We start from the raw sequence: 22,621 nt of genomic DNA on the forward strand, positions 1-22,621 counted from the left end.
TAGGGATAACCGCACCCTGGAGTTGTGAAACAAAACCCATTCAAAAATGTGGGGGAGATTCACAAAGAGTGGACTGCAGCTGGAGTCAGTGCTTCAAGAACCACCACGCACAGACGTATGCAAGGCATGGGTTTCAGCTGTCGCATTCAAGCCGCTCTTGAACAAGAGACAGCGTCAGAAGCGTCTCATCTGGGCTAAAGACAAAAAGGACTGGACTGCTGCTGAGTGGTCAAAGTTATGTTCTCTGATGAAAGTAAATTTTGCATTTCCTTTGGAAATCAAGGTCCCAGAGGTTTGGAGGAAGAGAGGAGAGGCACAGAATCAACATTGCTCGAAGTACAGTGTAAAGTTTCCACAGTTAGTGATGGTCTGGGGTGCCATGTCATCTGCTGGTGTTGGTCCACTATGTTTTCTGAGGTCCAAGGTCAACACAGGAAGTTTTAGAGCACTTCATGCTTACTGCTGCTGACCAACTTTATGGAGATGCAGATTTCATTTCCCAACAGGACTTGGCACCTGCACACAGTGCACACTGCACAAATCTACCAGTACCTGGTTTAAGGACCATGGTATCCCTGTTCTTAATTGGCCAGCAAACTCGCCTGACCTATTATGAAGAGGAAGATGCGATACGCCAGACCCAACAATACAATGCAGAAGAGCTGAAGGCCACTATTAGAGCAACCTGGGATCTCATAACACCTGAGCAGTGCCACAGACTTTTCATGTTCATACTTTTCAGTTTTTTTTTTTTGTATTGGTCTTAAAATATTCTAATTTTCTGAAATACTGAATTTGGGATTTTCATTAATTGTCAGTTATAAACATCAAAATGAAAAGAAATAAATATTTGAAATATATCAGTCTGTGTGTAATGCAGGGATGCATTACACACAGGGGACCTCAGGGGGCCGGATTACATTTTCGGACTGAAAATGCCAAACACATGGATAGGTAGGCTATTTGAAATTATTCATGAAGGCCTACACATTAAAAAGAAATTCCATTGGCACCAAAATATCCTCACAATGAGCCCTACAATTACATAAACTAAAGCAGGAGACAGTTACCCTCTAAAAACGTTTTCCTATCCATGCAAGTAGCCTACATTTATAAATTAGTAATGCAACAAAATTACGACTACGTACCAACAAAACACATTTCCTATAAATAACACAAGTGTTACTTTTATTATATTTATTGAAGGCTTGCACTTGAAAACACGTCAATGCATAATTAGGCCAATTAAAAGAAGGCCAGGCCAAGTAGGCCTAAACGAGTCACAGAAAGTAAGCGCCAGAATAAAGTAGTCCAAGAATAGGCCATGTGATTGAATATCAAGTAGGAATTAGTAAAACAAAGACACCTTTTAACTTTCACCAGCTTGTCCATATCGGGGGACAGTTTCTGGGCAGTGGCTATTTAGCCTACATAACATCATTCAGATGTCCGTGCGTCAGGCGATTTCGCACTTTCGATTTATTAATAGTCATCACGGAAAAGACCTATTTACATAAATATGTTGTCCCAAACATACATCTGCACAAGTATTTTACCTGCAAAGGCCGTGAGCATTTGGTACTGTGGTGGCAATGATCGATCAAATGATTCGATTGCAACAGATACATAGTAGGCTAATCCTTCGACGGTGCACAACACTGCAGTTTTATCAGTTCCATTTGGATCGCCTCTGGGACCTCGGAAGCATCAATCGTGAATGGAGAGCAAAAAGCAAAAAAAGTTCAGCAAAAACCGTGAATTGATTGTCAAACTCATGCCTGAGTCCGGAAAGCAAATTTGTGTAGCCTACTTGTCCATACTCGATTAACAGGCTGAGATTTTAGACAGGGGAAGTGTGCTGCATTGCGCTTGGAGAGCTGCGTCTTCCATAACGCCAGTTTACTTTGAAAAGCAACACTATCATAATACTTTAACGAGTTTGATAACATTTCGATAGCGACTAGTCTACCGTCAGCGCGATGCTGCAATTGACGGATTCCACCGAAAATTAAATAAAAATAAAATAAAAAATATATTCTTCCCTTATCACCCGCGGGCTGGATGTGACATACAGTCGGGCTGTAACCCTGGCATCCCTGGTGTAATGAATGAATATAATATACAAGTTTCACTTTTTGAATGGAATTACTGACATAAATCAACTTTTTGATGATATTCTAATTATATGACCAGCACCGTATGTGTCAACTGTATAAATCGTTGATACAGGCTACTAAGAAAAGCATGTAGGTCACATCAAAAATGCAATATAACCACATTGCTAGGAGGTGTTTCCTTCCAAAGAGGATATGTTGTGTATTCTACAACATTCTAATTACAGTTTTGTCAGTATTTGCTGAAGAATAATGCATAAACAACCCTCATTTTAACATCTCATTTCCACCAACTGGATTTTCATGGTCTTTTACTATGGTGTTTAGATCACCAATTGAAATATAAAAATGTGAAAATAAATTCTGTTGCAATTACTTTTGGGTCAGACCTCATTTTGCCTGGACTATTAGCTCCGTTGTGGTATTCATGCAAATTAGCTATACGTAATTACATTATGCCCTGTTTGCCCATGTTAACTAACAATTTAAAAAAAACTTGTCTGTTTGTCTTGATGTAAGTAATCAACTCAGTAATTTTCATGGTGTTATGTAAAGGTAATTTTTTCCCCCTATTTGCGTAAGAAAAATACTGTATGCGCATGAATAGGGTATATTTGGGTCTTTTTCGAAACTTTCCCCTATTGGGATTCTTCGGGGCGTTTTTCCCCTTACTCAGGACATATTGAGGATACAAAATCAGAAGTTTTCAATTTGTTTTTGCAATTTGTTCAACCTTTTTTCATAAAACTAGTGCAGTGCCCATTCAAACATGCTATTCCTGTAGCCCAATTACATGCCTGCAGGTAGGCCTGCTTTGAAAATAGAATAGGGAAAAACATAATTCCAGGTAAGCATTCAATAATGAATAGGCCTACAGATAATACAAATTATCTGTAGGCCTATTCATACAAAAATGAATAGGCCTACAAAATTGTTTTTATTTTGACGTCATTTTGACATTCACGTCTTAGAAAGCATAAGTAGCTTCTCCAATGCATGAGCGCAGATAGGTGCGTCCGAAATATCTGGAATAGTGATTTGAGTTGGTGAGCAGAAATGTCTATGGATATCACCGGTGGGCTACCCGAACCTTTGAGAATTCAAATTCCAATTATGTTAGGGGAAAAAAAAGTGAGTAGTCTACATTAGTGCAGCAGCTAGAAGCATATTTTTTCCAAAGTCATTAACATGAACAATATTAGACAGCTCACAGTATGTTGCATTTAAATTGCATATGAAAATGTATGACGATTTCATACATAATCCATTTTATGGAGCATATGCAAACTTTGAACCATTAAGATGGGCAATTGAGGATTCCGACCTATGTCACTATTCCTTATTGTTCCCATAACAACCAGAATAGAGATATTAACGCCGCCATTTTGGGAGTCAAAAAATAGCATATGCTAATAGCGATAGGCTTCAAAGTCTAATAGCGATAGGCTTACACCTGCGATTAAATCCAAGTTTGCTTCATTGAGTATTTTAAATAACCTGGTGCAAGGTGATCGACATCCTAGATCTCAAGTAAGATACCATGTCTTGATACACGCATGACCATTAAAGCGGCTCCTACACACAGTTGCGTGCGTTGCAGTGCTGGAGACGCATCCCATTCACTTTACATGGGCTCACGTCATCCGTTGCCGAACTGAATTGTGGGTCGCATTTCTCCCGTCGCTCGCGTTGAGAACCAACCAATCAAATTACGGTTATACTTCAAGTCATTTGCATAGCTACCGTCGGGAACACCCACTGGCATGCGTTGATGGAACACAACTGTGTGTAGAAGCCGTAAGAGTATTTTCTGGCTGGACTAACGTATACTCATTCCTAAATAGTGCTACTGTTTCTCAGGCTACACAACCACGTTATTGAACATGACAGGCATAAACAAAATATGTACCCAAGTGCCTGGATGAGTCGACGTGAGGGGCTGTTCCCAAAGACGAAATTGCATCCAAAGCTAGCAGCGGCTAGGCTACAGATCCTTCAAGCGAACTGTTCCGTTATGTCTGCAGCATTTTTCTTGGTGTTTCCTTGATGTTTCAGTCAATTCACACACACACAATTCAATGGGATGGAAAGTTTTCTGACCCCGACATGCGCACACCTTTTCTGTGACGTGGACCGTGAAGGGGTCAATAAGAACATAATATGTATGTCCCAAAATACTATTAGATTCCTATAGCTATTTTTCGTAAGGGCTTTCATGGTCTATAAAGGTTTGGGAGAAAAAACTAGATCATTTATAATGTCGCCAGCGGGTATTTAAAACTGAATTGGGAATTGTGTGTGGGTCTCCAATTGTGGCATATTTCTGTTTATGAATTGCTTCATCTGCACTATTTAGTGCAGTGCACTGTTTAGTAGTTATAGTAAATGCCCTACATTGGCAGCGCTGTGAAACCTGCTCCCCAGGCGTAAATCAAATGAAGATCTGTGACGTCATTAGGACGGGTCAGTTCTGGTACACAGATGGATTTAAATGTAACGTATTGTATAGATGTTGCTGATTTTTGTTGTGTATTTTTAACGGGTTGATTGTGCTGATTTTTGTTTCCCTATCAGATTTTATAGGGTGATGACCCCTTTGGTTAATGCACTTAAGCCATGTGAGAGATTACATACATTCACATTTTTTCTTCTTTTTTTTCAGTATGGAATGACCCCCCTTATGCATGCTGCCTATAAAGGCAAAGCAGACATGTGTAAACTGCTTTTGCAGCATGGAGCTGACGTCAACTGCAATGAGCATGAACATGGTTATACTGCCCTCATGTTTGCTGGCCTCTCAGGTGTGTATTGCTGTTATTTGACACTACACTTTTTTCTGTCTTTCTTTCTTTCTTTCTTTCTTTCTTTCTTTCTTATATCCTTCTTATTTCTTCAACACATACTTAGATCATACTAAGGCTAACCGCTTAGGGTCGGCATTAACAGGGCCTAAGCATTTGTTAACAAAGCCTCAGGTGCTGGTCATATAATTTGAATATCATCAAAAAGTATATTTATGTCAGTAATTCCATTCAAAAAGTGAAACTTGTATATTATATTCATTCATTACACACAGACTGATATATTTATTTATTTTAATTTGGATTAGTATAACTCACAACTAATGAAAATCCCAAATTCAGTATCTCAGAAAATTAGAATATTACTTAAGACCAATAAAAAAAAGTTTTTTTAGAAATGTTGGCCAACTGAAAAGTATGAGCATGTACAGCACTCAAGACTTAGTTGGGGCTCCTTTTGCCTGAATTGCTGCAGCAATGCGGCGTGGCATGGAGTCGATCAGTCTGTGGCACTGCTCAGGTGTTATGAGAGCCCAGGTTGCTCAGATAGTGGCCTTTAGCTCTTCTGCATTGTTGGGTCTGGCGTATCGCATCTTCCTCTTCACAATACCCCATAGATTTTCTATGGGGTTAAGGTCAGGCGAGTTTAGATAGATAGATAGATAGATAAATAGATAGATAGATAGATAGATAGATAGATAGATACTTTATTGATCCCCAGGGGTTTGGTAATTGATAATTGGGTTGGTTTGCTGGCCAATTAAGAACAGGGATACCATGGTCCTTAAACCAGGTACTGGTAGCTTTGGCACTGTGTGCAGGTGCCAAGTCCTGTTGGAAAATGAAATCTGCATCTCCATAAAGTTGGTCAGCAGCAGGAAGCATGAAGTGCTCTAAAACTTCCTAGTAGACAGCTGCGTTGACTGACTGTGGAAACTTTACACTGGACTTCAAGCAACATTGATTCTGTGCCTCCCCATACAGAAAAATTATATATTCACATATGCAGCTTGAACATATTCCAGTATAAGCACATCTATGTTAAATAAATATATTTACATCTATGTTAAATACATATATTTCCATGTATGTATCAATATATTTCAAAATATAAGTAAATATTCAATATTGGCCACTTTCTTATATTTTATGCATATAATTAAATATATTGAAATATATGACACTAAGAAGCATGATCACATGACCCTTGATGAAGATTCTGATCACATGATATATATATTTCAGACATATATTTCTCTAATATAGTTAATATTCTACTATGGTTTGATATTTTCCGCACTGATCAATAAATATTTCACTATTGTGTTTACTTAAAATCAACCATAGTATCAGTATAAAGAGGAAGAAACACACAACACTTCTGTTATCTTTTATTCTATTTTATTGAAAATCTTTGTTTTTGTTATGGAACCTCAGTTCTGTCACTTTGGCATTTATTGCCTGGCCCAGCAATCTGGAGTGAGTGTCTGGCCTGGGAACTGCTTCAGGGTGGCCTCTGAATAAGACAGAACATATACAAATTAGTGCTGTCAGTTAAACGCGTTATTAGCGGCGTTAACGGAAACCTATTTTAACGGCGTCAATTTTTTTATCGTGAGATTAACGTTCATTTTGGTGTAACAAACTTTGTAGTTTTTTCACATGCTGTTGCAACAACTAGTAACGTTAGAACAACTACAACACCACACCGATCTAGCCAGACCGGAAACTAAACAATACGCACTGACGAGAACGTATGTGCTGCATACACGCCCCCTTTTAGGGGGAAGATGACTGATATAATGGAAATCTATGCTGCATCAAAGTGGAGAGCGAAACATGCTTATAGTAAATTTACTAAATCTTGAAACAAACATGAATAAAAGGCACAAAATAAGGTGTGTTTATGGGATTAATGTGACCATGTTCCTATGTTTTGCTCTCTCCAGTTTACTAACAGGAGTGTCACGAATGTATCGATAGGCACAGTCAAACTGCCCGTGGCTGACTAATTAAGTTCAGCAAGCTTAACTTTACATGTCATAACATCAACTAAACATAAGTCACACATTCATTCTATCACTTGTAATATGAACGTAGCCTATTTCCTACAACTAGGTGAGATAATTGGCTATGTTATACTGAAGTTCCACAGTTAGCTAGCTAGCAAAGTCGCCACAATATTCCGTAGAGTCTGCCGCCTCTGGTTTGGCAAGCTAACGTTTTGCATGAGATATTATGGTAAGTGTACATGCTACATTTGTATAATACATGGGGTATTGCAAACGAATAAGGTTGGTAATGTACATCGTTTTGACATGAGTAAGTTACATAAACACAATTCTTTATAACTGGCATGTTAGTAAAATGATTGAATGTCCTGTGAATTAATAACTAGATGTAACGTCAACGTGTGATTACTAGCTGTCTTTCAATGGTATAATGTTAATGTGTTTTCCGCTAAAATGGGGCGTGATGCAGATCAAATGTATCTTTATGATGATGCGCCGTTAGTAGGCTACATAAAGGCATGCTGCACACACTTGGTTGGACTAACAAGCCGGCCAAAGAGTAGTAGCCTAGGCTGACGCATTAGTTGTGTGCCGCCAAAGATTTTTTCACCGTCACTTGTTCTGTTATCAACATTCCTCTTTGGCTGCTACTATTTGCGATGCACTCTGCTTTCGACATTCATTTACATTAGATTCCATTCTTTTCAATACAACCCTGCACACCAGCATCACACTTTGCAGCCGTGTAAATCACGATTCAGTTATTTGGTCGCTGCTCCATAAAATCTATTGTTCATCCAGTGTTTGCCTGTTAAAAACTTCGGCGTTGATGTGTGTGGCAAGTGACAGTGCACCATAGACTGTAGGCCTATAAAATGGCAATGCACTCATGTTGAAAAGTTCCTTATTTTCAACTGAACTCAAAGATAATGAATATAATATTTTCTGTTTGTTATGCCCTTTATAATGTGTGTAGGCCTACATTTTGTGCATGCACTTCTGCAGTAGCATTTATTTCAGTTTATATCAGCTATATTTCTGAAGAATATGTGTTGACTCAGGTCTGCCTGCTTGAAATAATCAAATAGACCTATGTCTTAAAGTTCAGTTAATAAAGTAACTTGCTTTGCTTTCATTTGAATCCCAATCAAGATAAACAATAATTGCTTTATTGTTAATATGGACTCCTGGAAAGTTCAGAAATGCAAAATAATAGAATTTTAATAATATGATAAAATATGTGATTAATCGTGATTAACTATAGGAATTCAGTGATTAATCGTGATTAAAAATTTTAATCGTTTACAGCACTAATACAAATAGAACATGCAAAATATTAGTGACACAAATACAGATGCTAAAGTGCAGAAACACTGTTGTGTTATCACGATAATTGGAGATAAATACAAAGTGAGTTGGAGAGAAAGACATACAAATAAAATAAACTCACCAATTATCGTCTTAGTCCTCTCAGGGTCCAGGCATTCCCTCTAAGTGCCTCCTAAAAAATAGCACAATCAATTAGGACCTCAAATAGTTACAGTTTACTAACACAGAAAAGATCTATGATGGTGAGGCGAAAATGTGAAGCAGTTCACACAGACAGCCTTACACTTTTAAATGAGACAACACAACTAATATATCATATACACAGAAGAGAGAAGCACACAGATAAACACTGAAAGGAAAAGTTAGTTTCATCCTCAATTTTTTACTAAACTTGTACAATCAAGAAGCTGCTATTACATTAAAGTTAAACATGTAAATTTTAATGTAAAATTTCACATCTGTATGAAAACACTCTACAAACCTTGTTGAATAAAAGCCTTCAGACTCACAACCTCCTCTTGGAGAGCTATTATCGCCACCTCTTCTTTAGGTGGTTGTCAGTTCTTGGTTATCTCCCACAGCTCACACTCATAGAGAGCTCTACCAGCCTTCTCTGAAACCTGCAAGTGAACAGAATATACAGCATGAATGAGAGTGGCGTTGGTGAAGGGTATACTCGTGTAATATGTAATGTCCTGGGATATTCCCACTCATGAAGTGTCTCCCATCCGAGACTGCTATCTGAGACTGTAGGGAAGCTGTACCAACCATCATGGAAAGATATGGTTAGAAAGGTATTTCAGTTCACTTTGTGTCCCCAGTAGCCTGAAGCTAATTTCTTGTCATTCAAAAGATCAAAACTACTCAAACAAATGTATAAAATTCTCAGAAACAAAAGGTTATGTTCTGCATTCGAAAATAGGCCTTTAACAAAAAAGTTATATTCATAAGTAAACATTCATTTTGATTACCTTTGGTCTATGTGATGATGAAGCATCAACATCAACATTTGTCAGTGAAGCATACTGCGGGTTAGGCTTGGGTCGTCTTGCTCTCAGGTCTTCTGGTCCTTCCTCCGATGTCCTTGATGTAGCTTTCAAGTGTTGCCTCCCTCTCTAAAAGGTAAAAAAAGGGGTTTCAGTGCTCAAATATACTACATGACCATACATGGTCCTTTTCAATACAATTCAACTTTTACATTTCCATAATTTAGCATGGGTATGAATGGTTTTGCAAGAATGTCAGTGCACAAAGCATGACAAAGTAGTTTGATAGTGCACAAAACACATTACTTACAATGCCATTTCCATGAAATTAAGCACAGTACTTGTGTCTTCAATGTCTACACGTCCACTCTAATACTCTCCAGCACATACCACATAACATCCTATCTAAAAAAAAAAGCTAATGTTAGCTCTAAGTGTTGTCCATGATGCAACAATAGCATCTAGCTAGCTAAACCACAGTGCATAGAATGTCTACACCTTAGGCTAGTAATGTTAACCGTTACATTTTCTGTCTTGCAAAAAATAAAGCTAGCGCTGGCTAATTTATGCTAACGTTAATGTTACAGAAAGTAGCAAAGGTTAGCTTCCAGCTTCCACCAATAATACCATTATTAATACGGACACTAACTTCTGCAAATGTTATATGAAAGCAATTCAGCATACAATGAAGATCTACTTACCAGCAATTTTGACCACCATGGCCTCGAAAACCGGCCAAGAGCCTTCCTTCCCTCCACCACATAACGTTAGTTTCTAGCAAGATGTTGTCCCATCCAGAGCTGTTGCAAAAGTCTTCCTCATTAACGTTAGGTCAGTCTGCAAAATACTGGTTTTGCTCTCATACTCCCCGCCAATCCACTTAACCAGAGCAAACGTTTTACATTTGGACTAGTAGCTGTTAGTTATGCTTATGTAGTGAAAAGCTGCAAACATTTTAACCGTTATTCCAACGACCTTAGAGTACGTTGGTAGTGACGTATTTTGAAGTTGAAGGTTTTTTGTAAAGCCCACCCATTACTGCCTGTGTGCAAATCATGGTGCAAATAAGTTAATTGAATATATTCACCATACATGTTCATGTACAATATCCACATATGTTACATTGCTGGGTCCCACATATACTTGCATATATACATTCTTGTACTATATATGTATTAAATATATTGTAGCCATCTATTTAAATATAAGCTGGATGTAGCTGCATATATGTGAATATATTTTTTCCCTTGATTTTTCTGTATGGGGATCTCCTCTCTTCCTCCAGACTCTGGGACTTTGATTTCCAAAGGAAATGCAAAATTTACTTTCATCAGAGAACATAACTTTGGACTACTCAGCAGCAATCCAGTCCTTTTTGTCTTTAGCCCAGGCGAGACGCTTCTGACACTGTCTCTTGTTCAAGAGTGGCTTGACTCAATGAATGTGACTATCGATATCTATAAAGTTATCACGATGCCTACGATTTCCTATGTTTTTAGAATCGATACTTTATTAAAATAACGTTCTGTGTCTGTGTGAACTGCTCCCACTCTCCATGCTCCTTGCACGCATCTAGGCAAGTGGGCGTGTCAAGCAGGCATCTCTGAGTGAGTGAGTGCGCAGCCAACGTCAACATAGTTCTTTGCAGACAGTACTCGGCTTGTGGATAAAACAAAAGGTTAAGTGAAATCTGGAACTATTTCGGATACACCGCGGATAGTGAAGGCAAGCCATCAGGTACACAGAGGCCCGTTTGTAAAATATGTTTCAAAGTCATTCAAAAGCAGTAGGCTATGCATAGAACTTGCCAACATTTTTTGAAGAGTTCAAAGAACGACAGGTTGACGAATAGGCTAGAAAACACCACTACATGATTAGTGCCAAGTTCATCTTTTCAGTTATAAGTATAAGTATATGTACTCTTTTGATCCCGTGAGGGAAATTTGGTCTCTGCATTTATCCCAATCCGTGAATTAGTGAAACACACTCAGCACACAGTGAGGTGAAGCACACACTAATCCTGACGCAGTGAGCTGCCTGCTACAGCGGCGCTCGGGGTGCAGTGAGGGGTTAGGTGCCTTGCTCAAGGGCACTTCCGCCGTTCCTACTGGATGATGACAGTAGACCTCACAAGTAGGGCTGGCCGATGAAACGAAGCGATATGTATCGCAATAGACATGTAATCGATATCAATAAAAAAATATGTTCGATAGAACATTCGATAACTAAAACACACACCTCCCGCCTTGTCCCACGTTGTCCATAAATAAATAGGCTAAAAATCTTGCATTGTATGTGCAACTCTACCAGAGTAGGCGATAGAAGTAGGCCTATCTCAACACAGACTCTTAAAGGGGTGGTTCAGGATTTTGGATATAGGACCTCATTTCCAAGTAAGCAAGTGTGATATTTATCAGTGGAGACCGTTTTCAACACGTTTCATCCAGTCGTTCTAATTGCAGAGTTCACAGGTGCTAGGCTAGCGCAAGTCAACGGTATGTGCTAGCCTGCCACTAAAAACAGTCTTACCTACTCCAAAGGACACTCGAGGGTTTGGGGGCTGGGCTGGTGCAGAGAACAGCTGAAGGGGAGATGGTGATTGCCTACGCATCCAGGGGGTTGCGTGGTGCAGAGTGCAATTACTCCACCTCTGAAAAGGAATGTCTTGCAGTCGTCTGGGCTGTTGAGAAGTGGAGGCACTACCTTGAGGGGGTGGAGTTCACCATACACACAGACCATGCTGCCTTGACCTGGGCCTTCAATTGTCCGAAAACCTCCTCTCGCCTGACTCGCTGGATCCTGCGACTCCAACAGTTTAAATTCAAATTCCAGTACAGGAAAGGCCTCCATAACATCGTTCCTGATGCCCTGTCCCGAGCTGTTACTCCTCCCTCTTCAGCTGCAGTCTGTGTTTCTCCGATCTGCCCTCTTCCCTGACTGAAATAGGAAAGGCACAAGAAGAGGAATCAGAGGTCACAGACCTAGCCAAAGAGGCAGACACCCTTAGTAGGCCGGACAGGATAGGCTTCACAAAGTTGCAAGGCCTCCTGTATCGACGGTCTCCTGTGAAGGAAGGGGGGGACAAATATCAGCTGGTCGTCCCAAAGTCTCTTGTGCCTGTCTTTCTGGCCTACTTCCATGATCATTCTCTGAGTGGGCATCTGGGCAGGCTGAAAACACTCCAGAGGATCCTTGAGGTAGCCTGGTGGCTATCCATTCGCAAAGACGTTTGGAATCACGTCAAGGTCTGTACCATCTGCCAAGTCTACAAGGCTGAAAATCAGAAGCCGGCTGGCCTCATGCAGCCTACTCCAGTGGAGGACCCTTGGGAAAAGATGGGGATGGACCTCATGGGGCCCTTTCCCCGCAGCAAAAAAGGCAACACCTTCCTTCTCGTCCTGGTGGATTATTTCACCAAATGGGTGGAGATGTTTCCTTTAAAAGATGGCAAGGCACATCGCATTGTGTCCATCTTGAAAGATTAAATCTTCAGCCGCTTTGGTGTCCCACGGGAGTTGGTCTCTGACGGGCCGAACATCTGCCGAGCTGGCGCTCGGAAGGACCCTGAAGGGCTCACTGGAGAGACTCATTAGTTCACCTCCTACGCCACAACAGTCACCATACACACTTCTGGAGAGACAAAAGCAAATGAATGATCAAATCTAAAAGAGAGTTGAGGCGTGTCAGTCCAGACAAGCCAGGTATTACAATACCCACAGGAGAGGTGCACAGCTCCTGCCGGGAGACCTGGTCTGGGTCCGTACTCACCGTGTATAGAACGCCGGTCATTACTTGGAAAATAAGTCCCGACAGCGCGAACCGGACCCCGACGCGCAGCGGAGGGGTCTTGTTCCGCCCTGAAGGGACTGCTGAACTTGAATCAAACATTCTTTAGAACACAGCTGATCAACCGTCTGCTTTCACGTTTGAATGAAGTTCCAGTCCTTGCGTAGTGATATGAAAGACGTATCAGAAGCACAAAACCCGTTGCCATTGACAGCGGTAATTATATGTTTGCAGCGTTAATTACATGAATTTATTTACCGCTAGAACTTTGGGAAATCCCATTCAAGTCAATGGAGCGTTCTACTAGCATTGTGAAGAGCCGTATAATAAGCTGTTATGCGCAATTTCTCTCCTGTCTCTGCCAAATTTGAACGCTCCTCTAGTTTCTCTCAACATGGCTATTTGCTCACTGAAACTGAACGTTAGATCTTCCATGTGATCTTCAAAAACACATTTTAATGATATTTTGTTTTTGAGGGCTTTTGAGATCTGGGGTTATTACCTTTAGTGTTGTCACAATACTAAAATTATGACTTCGATACGATACCTGCCATAAATATCTTGATGCTCGATACTGAAACGATACCGCGGCGAAATCCTAAAATATCTGGAAAAGAAATGAGCAGACCTCCTCCAAATGTGTAATGAGTCATTTGTGTTGAATTTGGTGCACTTTTGTAGTGTGCAGGTTAATTCTGGGTTCTAAACTTCCTACATAATTATTATTTTTTATAGTCAGTAAAATAGTAATTTGTGTGTGAATAAGTCCTTTATTGTTTGTTATAGTTCATTTACATTGTGTTGTGTTTTGGCAATAAAGTACCTTAAAATAACCAAAATAGGCTAGATCAAGGTCAGTGTTGAAATTACTGCATGCAAATCACTGAATACTATGCAGAGTGGCCTAATCTTTAGGCTATCTGATGTAGGTTATCCTAGGCCTTCCCGTGTTTATGAGATTTCTTTGACAGTTGCAAAGGGGAAAAGGTGAAGATAGTCTTCTTTGCTCCCACAAGTGTGTACAAGTACGACATTCCAACCTTCTTCGTCAGATAGGCCTACACCATTACCTGTTACAATATATCTGTGTACATTATGTCTATTTCTTTGATAACATTATTTGCTACCACGTAACAATAAGCCGCTATTATTATTAGGACTCAACACGCTTCAGTGGTATTATATGCTGTGGGCTTTAATTAGCGCATTTCGGGTAGCTATCCTACATCTGGGCAATAATTATTGAACAAATTGCAGTCTAGATGCCATGACAAACATTACCAGTAGTAGCCTACAAACCGAATATTAACCCTTAGAACCCGATTGACGCAAAGTGCGTCAAAAAACACACCCTTTCTTCTCTGTTAAATTGCTCCGGATCTGTTCATCGCAGCGAGATGAAACCTTTATTGCATGACAGAGCAGAAGTGGGGCTTTCCAAAGAGACCACACACTTGTCTGTACGATCAAGTATAAAAATAAAAAAAAATAATGAAATTAAATCAAATTGCAACATATTTACAGTCTATACTTCTCTGCGTTCACCTGTGCACCCATTACTCTCGTTTGAATTACTCGCGAACCCGTGATCGCATAGATATGGCAAGCATATCAGATGAAAGAGGAGACACAGGGCTATCAATTGGTACCATGTATATCGATCCTTCTGGCTTATAAAAACAGACGAAGTGACTGCAAAATAATAACGCAATAATAACACAAACCAACGCTGCACACCCATTACTCTCGTTTGAATTACTCGCGGACCCGTACGTACCGCCAAACGAAGTGACAGCAAAATAATAACTTCATATTGCTGGACTTACCCCACGTTTTTGTCTGTTTTTGTGGCAAAGCATAATCCAACGCTATCGTGTGTTTCTCTATAGCAAAATATGTTCATAATCCGGTTTTGAGATCCTAGCAAATTCCTGCATGGCATCCAATTCAAGGCTCACATTGCATCCCAATTTGTTTAACAAAGAAACAGCTTTTTTGCCTTTACTTTGTTCATGGCAATCCAGTAAAAAGTTGAGAATCATTATGAGTGCATACACCATAGACACGCTGGCTAACACGCAACCTCGGGTCAAATCAGGTCAGATCAGTTTGTGTCACAGATATGGAGCGCAGAAAGGTCATTTAAATCACTAAATAAAAAAATGGCATTTATTTCTGTAAATCACACACCACATATTTCTGTAAATTGCTCAGCCCCAGAGTATCCCTCCAACATGGCAATTATATTGCCTGTTTCAGGACAGTCTGCCCTACACACACATGAAATGCATGTAGAGCTATGAGCTTGCTGTGGTGAGATACATTTCGAAATATAAGAATTTTTATAATAAGCTTTTTATGTTTTAATTCTTTCAAAATCAAAATAAAATCAATGCTAGTACTAATACATGAAATGATGGCCTAGACTCTGCTGAAAAAAACAATATATAATATGTGTGTGTGGCACTTACAATGACCAGAATAAATCCTTATGAATAAAGGTAGTGAAAATGCCCTAAAAACAGCTTAGGGTTCTAAGGGTTAAACAGATCGTTTGCAAGTTATGATAATGTTATACTAGCGTAAACATTGCGCTTTCATCACGTTAGCACACTGATCAGTCGTTATGTCTCGTTAAAATTCATTGATGAAGGAACGTTCGCTTTATCCCAGAAAACCATACTCGTTTCAGTTAGGCTAGACTAAAACTGAAGAGATTAACTTGGCACTAATCATGTAGTGGTGTTTTCTATTGCCTATTTGTTAACCTGTTGTTTTTTGAACGCTTTAAAAATGTTGGGATATTGGGTCTGCGAGTTGCTTAGCCAAGTTCTATGCGTAGCCTACTGCTTTTGAATGACAAACGGGCCTCTGTGTACCTGATGGCTTGCCTTCACTATCCGCGATTCACTTCACCTTTTGTTTTATCCATAAGCCGAGGACTGTCGGAAAGAACTATGTTGACGTTGGCTACACATTTACTCGCTCAGAGCTGCCTGCTTGACACGCCCATTTTCCTAGATGCGTGCAAGGAGCCTGGAGAGTGGGAGCAGTCCACACAAACACAGAACGTTATTATTTTAATAAAGTATCGATTCTAAAAACGTCAAATGGTATTGTTTTTTTGCGAGAAGGCATCGTGATACCTTTCTAGTATCGATACACCGTGCAACACTAATTACCTTACAGTAAAATTAATTATCATTAGCCTACTACACATTTCCCCTGCACACATGAGAGTTTGTCAGAGCCGTGCCACTGGATATGGTTCTGAAACTAGCAGCCTACAAGTTTTGTTTTCCTTACAGATTTCATAAATGACTAGAGTGGTATCAGTTAAGTGTACAAATTACCAGATACCTGTAGTTCAATATTTGATGATTGCCTGTGTGTGTGTGTGCGCATCATTCTCATAAATGACTATCTAAATTCTTATCTGAAACTATAGCCTGCATAATAACCATGTACAACTCTGCCATAGTATGCTTTAATTAACTATTTATGACTCATGCTTTAATGCAGGTAAAACCGATATCACCTGGATGATGCTGGATGCTGGGGCTGAGACAGATGTGGTGAATTCTGTGGGGAGGACAGCAGCGCAAATGGCTGCTTTTGTTGGTATGGAAGTTGAATTGATCACTTGATCTTTAGGTAGATATAATAAGAGGACTTTAATCAGTTAAGGACAAGGACAGCAACCTTTACTTTCTAAAAAGCCATTTTTGGCCAGAAAGGGAACAAAATCCCAGGGCCTTCACAAGGAACTGCACTGTTTGGCTTGCAGGACAGCAAGCAGGCAATACAGAGTGTTTTTGTGTTTTATGTCATAGTTGTTATTTCTTCTTCTGTGTGGAATAAAATTTGCTCCACTTCAAACTGAATCTGAAAGTACAAAATATTCATTTGAATTGCTGAATTTGAGCAATTGTATTGAAAAAACAAATTTGAATACTTTATTTTGAAATGTAATTAATTTATTTGGAACTGAATTCCAGTCAACTTGAAATTGAATATAATATTTTTAAATTGAACTCATTTGCTCTGATTAAATTATCCTCACTGAAAAATTCACTCCATGCACTTCCACATTCAGTTCTTACAGTTTAAGGATGGGAAATTAAATTTCAGTCGACTGAGACACAACATCTGGTAATTGAGGAAGTGCAACAGTAGACAGTAAATCTTTTTGGAGATCTCCAAAACGGTGTCCCTAACCTCCTCTTTTTCTGCCACAGATGATGCTGTCCTTTTAGACAAGTCCCCCACTCGGCGACCCACACTGGGCAGTTATCAGACAGCTATTTTCCTATTCAAGTGAATGTGGAGGCATACAAGAAGGGGTGGGATATGTGTAGAGACCACTGCCATATTGGTGTTACAAACTAACCCATGCATTTCTATGGTGGATTCTTTGAGTGCTGTGTCTCATTAGAAAGTCTCTGACTGTGTGTATTGTAGTGATTAGGATGTTGGAGTAGTTAAATACAGTAAATATTTTTCACGTCTGTTCAACTGTGCAAAGTACAAAGAGGGACATTTTCAGTGAGGATAATTACCAATCCGAGCAAATGAGTTAAATTTCAAAATATTTACTTTACGACGATATTTAATCTACACTTTACGATAAGGGTACATTAATTATCATGAATTCATGCATGAATTAATTCATGATTTATGCCTTACTTCATTCATTTATATCTTATGAATCATCAGGAATTTACATGACTTCATAGTCTCTCATTAATGACGATATTTAATCTACACTTTACGATAAGGGTACATTAATTATCATGAATTCATGCATGAATTAATTCATGATTTATGCCTTACTTCATTCATTTATATCTTATGAATCATCAGGAATTTACATGACTTCATAGTCTCTCATTAATGACCTCATGCATGAACAACACATCAACTAAAGCATTAGGTACGGTGGGTCCATCATTATGATTTATGATTTCTTAAGCATGATCATCATGATTACATGAATGTCAGGTTTATTACTCATGAGTTCATCATGTTTGTGGCCCCTCAACTAAAGTGTAAACAATGGCATGTGTTTAGAGAACCGCACAAGTTGTGTTCAAATCAGAATTTGAGTAGTGATGACTACATTTTTGGCAGGGGTCCGTGCTCAGTGTCTCTCAGCCAAGGGGTCCTTGGGTGGAAAAAGGTTGAAGACCCCTGCTTTAGAATGTCATGTTGATCAGCTACAGACAATGAGTGGCAGACAGCGTGATGTCACTTATAGACTATCAGAGATTGAGTTACATTGTTGCAAATTTCTCAAACGATGATGCATCATTCCACAAAATGGTTTACCTTCAGTATCAGGAAGTTATTCAATAATCGTAACATTAAACATAGCCTTAATTCAAAACAGCTGTTAGGCTTATGTCATTTCGATCTACCTGTGGGCATGTAATTGGGCTACGGGTTTTCTATGTTTGAACGGGCACTGCACTAGTTGCTCAAAATGTTCAGATTTAGTTTGAAGTGGAACAAGTTTTACTCCATAATTCTGTTGCTATTTCTAGCTCATTTTGAAAATGTGTAAAACTCTTTGAATATACGTAGTACTCTTCAAGACATAACAACAAATAATCTAGCTGTTGAACATCTCTTACTCCTCACTTTCTTTTATTTTTGTTCTGTCATCCCTTGTAGGACAACATGACTGTGTCACGGTCATCAATAACTTCTTTTCTCGTGCAAGACTGGATTATTACACCAAACCACAAGGTTTAGAGAAGGAGCCCAAGCTACCCCCAAAACTAGCTGGCCCCCTCCATAAGATCATTATGAGCACCAATCTAAACCCTGTTAAGGTAACTAAGAAGAGCCCATGGTAACTGAAAGAAAGGTTTATTAGGTTGATCATGCATAATATCATAATCTATCTATTAATGAAAGGAACGTCTGTCTGTGTGTGTTTGTTATTTGCATATGTCTCGAACCGTTCATCTGACTGATTTCAAACTTGCTGGGCCCCATCATGACATTCTAAAGTGGATCGTCACTCGTCAAAAGCTTATTCAAATTTAGTAGGATGTCCAGTCCACATTGGGAGGGGTTTTGTTATCAAACGTCGAGCGCATGGCGCAACAAGGTGTTCCTAGGTTTTTTAATCAGTCATATGGGTGTGTTTGGGGCATAACATCATTTAAACCAATGAGAATGACATCTGTCATTCCCTTTAACGGCGCAAAGCGCGATATGTCAAATAAATGCATCGGTATTTTGGCATTCAACGGCGCATTTGAAGGAGGCTGCTTGCGAGACCGTATGGAGTAGTCATTCCACTAAACCATGCTTTACTAAAACCTAGCATAGCCTTCACACATTTGCACTCGTCTATTATTTGAACTCATTGGCAAAGTGAAACTAACTTCACGAAGGTGTCCGTCAACGACAAGACAGTTATATGCAGTTACTTTCACTATTGACTGACAATGGGTTACCATCGAAAACAGGCTGAAAAAAGCAACACTTACCCAAATATTGCTCAAATGACTGAACAAAACAACATTTATCCTGCAGAGGAGTTGCTTACATCTCGTGACAGTGCGTCTTCAGCTGTGCTCCATACGTGTCTCTCGCCTCTCCCCTAATCACTTTTAACCGTCATTACCAATTTGCAAATGATGGTGAATAACTACTCATCATGAGATGTACAGTATTTAGTAATATCTTTATTATGACCGCCGCGCAGCGAAGCCATCATATATAGGTTTAGTCAGATTCTTTTTTCTTTTTTCTTTTTCGCATGTCCAAATTTCCGTCAAGGATTCCCGGGACACTGAAAGACCGGGGTACACGAAACTTGGTGGGCATATACCCCACATGGATAGCATGGAACCATCGTTTTTCGTTTTGATCTGTAGCCCCCCCGCTGGACTGGACCCCCCGAAAGGAGGGTAGGGCAGACACAGTTTTCTGTGAATATCTCGAGAACCGTAGGGTTTAGGAGGACCATATTTTTTTTGTATGTTGATCTCAAGGGGCCATATCAACCCATTCCATAACCACTCATTTCATGTATAGCGCCACCTAGTTAAAAATTAAAAAGCAAAAAGCAAAAACTACAGAAAGTGTAGGATCATTATGACACCTTCCGAATGCATGCCAAGTTTTGTGAACTTTCGTTCATGGGGGGCCTTACAATAAGATAATTTATGTGTACATTTAGTGACTGTACACCAACAAGGATTCCTGGGACACTGAAAGACCGGGGTACACAAAACTAGGTGGGCATGTAACCCCACATGGATAGCATGGAACCATCGTTTTTGATCTGTAGCCCCCCCGCTGGACTGGACCCCCCGAAAGGAGGGTAGGGCAGGCACAGTTTTCTGTGAATATCTTGAGAACCGTAGGGCCTAGGATGACCAATTTTTGACCTAGATGGGGGTGGGGTTGTATAAAATGAATTTTACATGTGAAATCTATGAACTAATCATGTTTTGGTACTTGTTGTCTAGCAGATACCAGTGACAATTGAGTGTGGATAATGCAATTTAGTGAGACAGTTAGAATCATATAGGCCTTTCAGCGTGATTTATTTTTGTGGAAAAAATTTGCTGGACTGGGCGGCGGTCATATTTTGTACCGCTCTGCGGTACATCTAGTTCTAATTATGTTTCCCATTGTAATTGTGCAATTTGTAATGTTTTGCATGGATGTGCGCTGGTGTGTGTTCATGAATGATAGAAGGATGGTGGGTGCACCTGCCAATATGACTATATATGTGTGTATATATATGAAAATATACTGCGCTTTTAAAATAACATAAACAACTCACCATAGACTTCTGACCAGGTGTACAATAGCGATTTTTAGACAATGCGCCAGGCCATTCCCTAGGTTGTTAATTGCCACACCCCTGGGCACATTGTTTAAAAAATAAACGTGCAAAATACCGAATTAAACTTTGCGCGGGTGGAAATCGTGTTTTACGACATGCGCCAGTGTGCAAAATACAGCACGCTAGGTGTCTTCCTAAGATACAAGTGAGTGCAGTGCCATCTTTGACATTGTTTGAATAAGAAATGCAAAAGATATTGTGGGCGACTCAAAGCTTTGGTTGCCGAGAGGCTGAGTAGGGGAGACTAACTTGCCCGACGCGCTGTCCAATAATTTCCAGTATGGCTTCCAAGAAAGTTAAGTTCCTTTATTGTAGTAAAATCGGCATCTTGAGAATATCAAACACAGTTCAATGTCTATCAATTCATAAACGTCAATAAATCCAGAAGTAAAATCCACAAGTTTCATGTAGTCCACAACAGCAATAATTCCATTCAACAGCTTAATATATCAAATGCAGTCAGCAAAACGTAAGGCTTCCCCCCATCACCCCCTCTCTGTTCATTCACAAAACACTTGAGCAGCAAGTGAGCAGGTGATATTATGATTCTTGCCGCCACTAACACCATGTGACCCAATTACCGTGAGTAACCACAGGTGCACAACACAGACGTCATCTGACCCCAACAGATATTGTTAAAAGAAGCACACATTGGCTTTAGCCGCTGCAGCCACTCCCCTTCTCACACGGCGCAGCACTGAATAATTGCACGCAGGTAGAAAGTCACGTCATACAAACTTGATGTACCGCAAACCAGTACAAAATATGACCGCTGCTCAGTCCTGCATATTCTCTTCGCAAAAATGTGTGAGTGAAAGAGTGAGAGTGTGCACGGGACAAGGACTCAAGGAGAGTCTGTGTTAAGGTAGGCCTTCTTCTATACTCTGGTAGAGTTGCACGTAGCTCTACAATGCAAGAGATATGACATTATTATTTAGCCTATTTATTTATGTATCAACCTAAGGCAGGAGGTGTGTGTTGCTATTATCGAAAGTTCTATCGAATATATTTTTATTGATTACATGTCTATCGCGATATGTTATTGTTTTATCGTCCAGCCGTAGTGTGCGTGTGCCTGCTTGCCTGCATGTGTGTGTTTTTATGCGTTTGTCTGTGTGTGTGTGTGTGTGTGTGTGTGTGTGTGTGTGTGTGTGTGCGTGTTTATGTGTGTGTGTGTATGTGTGCGTGCATGTGGGTGTGTTTGTGCATTCGTGCGGGTGTGTTTGTGCATGCGTGCGTGAACATATTTGTGTTTATGTGTGTGTTTTAATGTGTGTGTTCATGTGTGTTAATGCATGTGCTTGTGTGCATGCATCTTAATCACAGTACAGAATATTTTTATAAAGAATGGTTCAGCATACAGAAATGTGTTCTTTTTTCATAGATTCCACTGAATCAGTTCTTTTTTTTTCAGGGGTCCCAATGATTTAATGTTTATATGTTCAAGATTTTTTGGATGTTATTTCTCTGACATTTACTAACTTTAACTGACTATATTACAGTGGGCATTGCTTTCAAATGGCCACTTCAGTCGCGCATTACGAGGCGTGAAACTGCGTGAAGCTTTAGTACCACTTTCAGCCACTGTGCGTAGCTCTGCCACTGTACATCGCTCTGTCAGTAGCCTGACTGCCGCCCCTTCTGAAAAAGCAGGAGGCTAGGCTACCTTTAAACGTAATTGTTACCGAGAGGAATCCCAGCCTACGAATTCAATAACAAAATA

The 22,621-nt window shown here is 39.8% G+C and overlaps 1 protein-coding gene and 1 long non-coding RNA gene across 2 annotated transcripts in view; one reads left to right on the forward strand and one right to left on the reverse strand.

Moving 5' to 3' along the window:
* The window catches only part of ankmy2a (ankyrin repeat and MYND domain containing 2a), a 101,393-nt gene that overhangs the window by 21,949 nt on the left and 56,823 nt on the right, over positions 1-22,621 (forward strand). Inside the window, exons 3-5 of the mRNA XM_042107526.1 lie at positions 4,777-4,915; positions 16,551-16,649; positions 18,702-18,862. Coding sequence (XP_041963460.1) covers positions 4,777-4,915; positions 16,551-16,649; positions 18,702-18,862 — 399 coding nt within the window. The remainder of the gene's footprint in view (positions 1-4,776; positions 4,916-16,550; positions 16,650-18,701; positions 18,863-22,621) is intronic.
* Positions 6,235-9,303, reverse strand: LOC121720989. The gene is made up of 4 exons (XR_006034704.1): positions 9,228-9,303; positions 8,738-8,876; positions 8,378-8,428; positions 6,235-6,431 (listed from the first exon to the last, which is right to left on the reverse strand). It is a non-coding gene; the product is annotated as an uncharacterized LOC121720989 (long non-coding RNA).

Source organism: Alosa sapidissima, chromosome 10, assembly GCF_018492685.1.
Source record: "Alosa sapidissima isolate fAloSap1 chromosome 10, fAloSap1.pri, whole genome shotgun sequence".
In the NCBI taxonomy this organism is placed as follows: Eukaryota; Metazoa; Chordata; class Actinopteri; order Clupeiformes; family Clupeidae; genus Alosa; species Alosa sapidissima.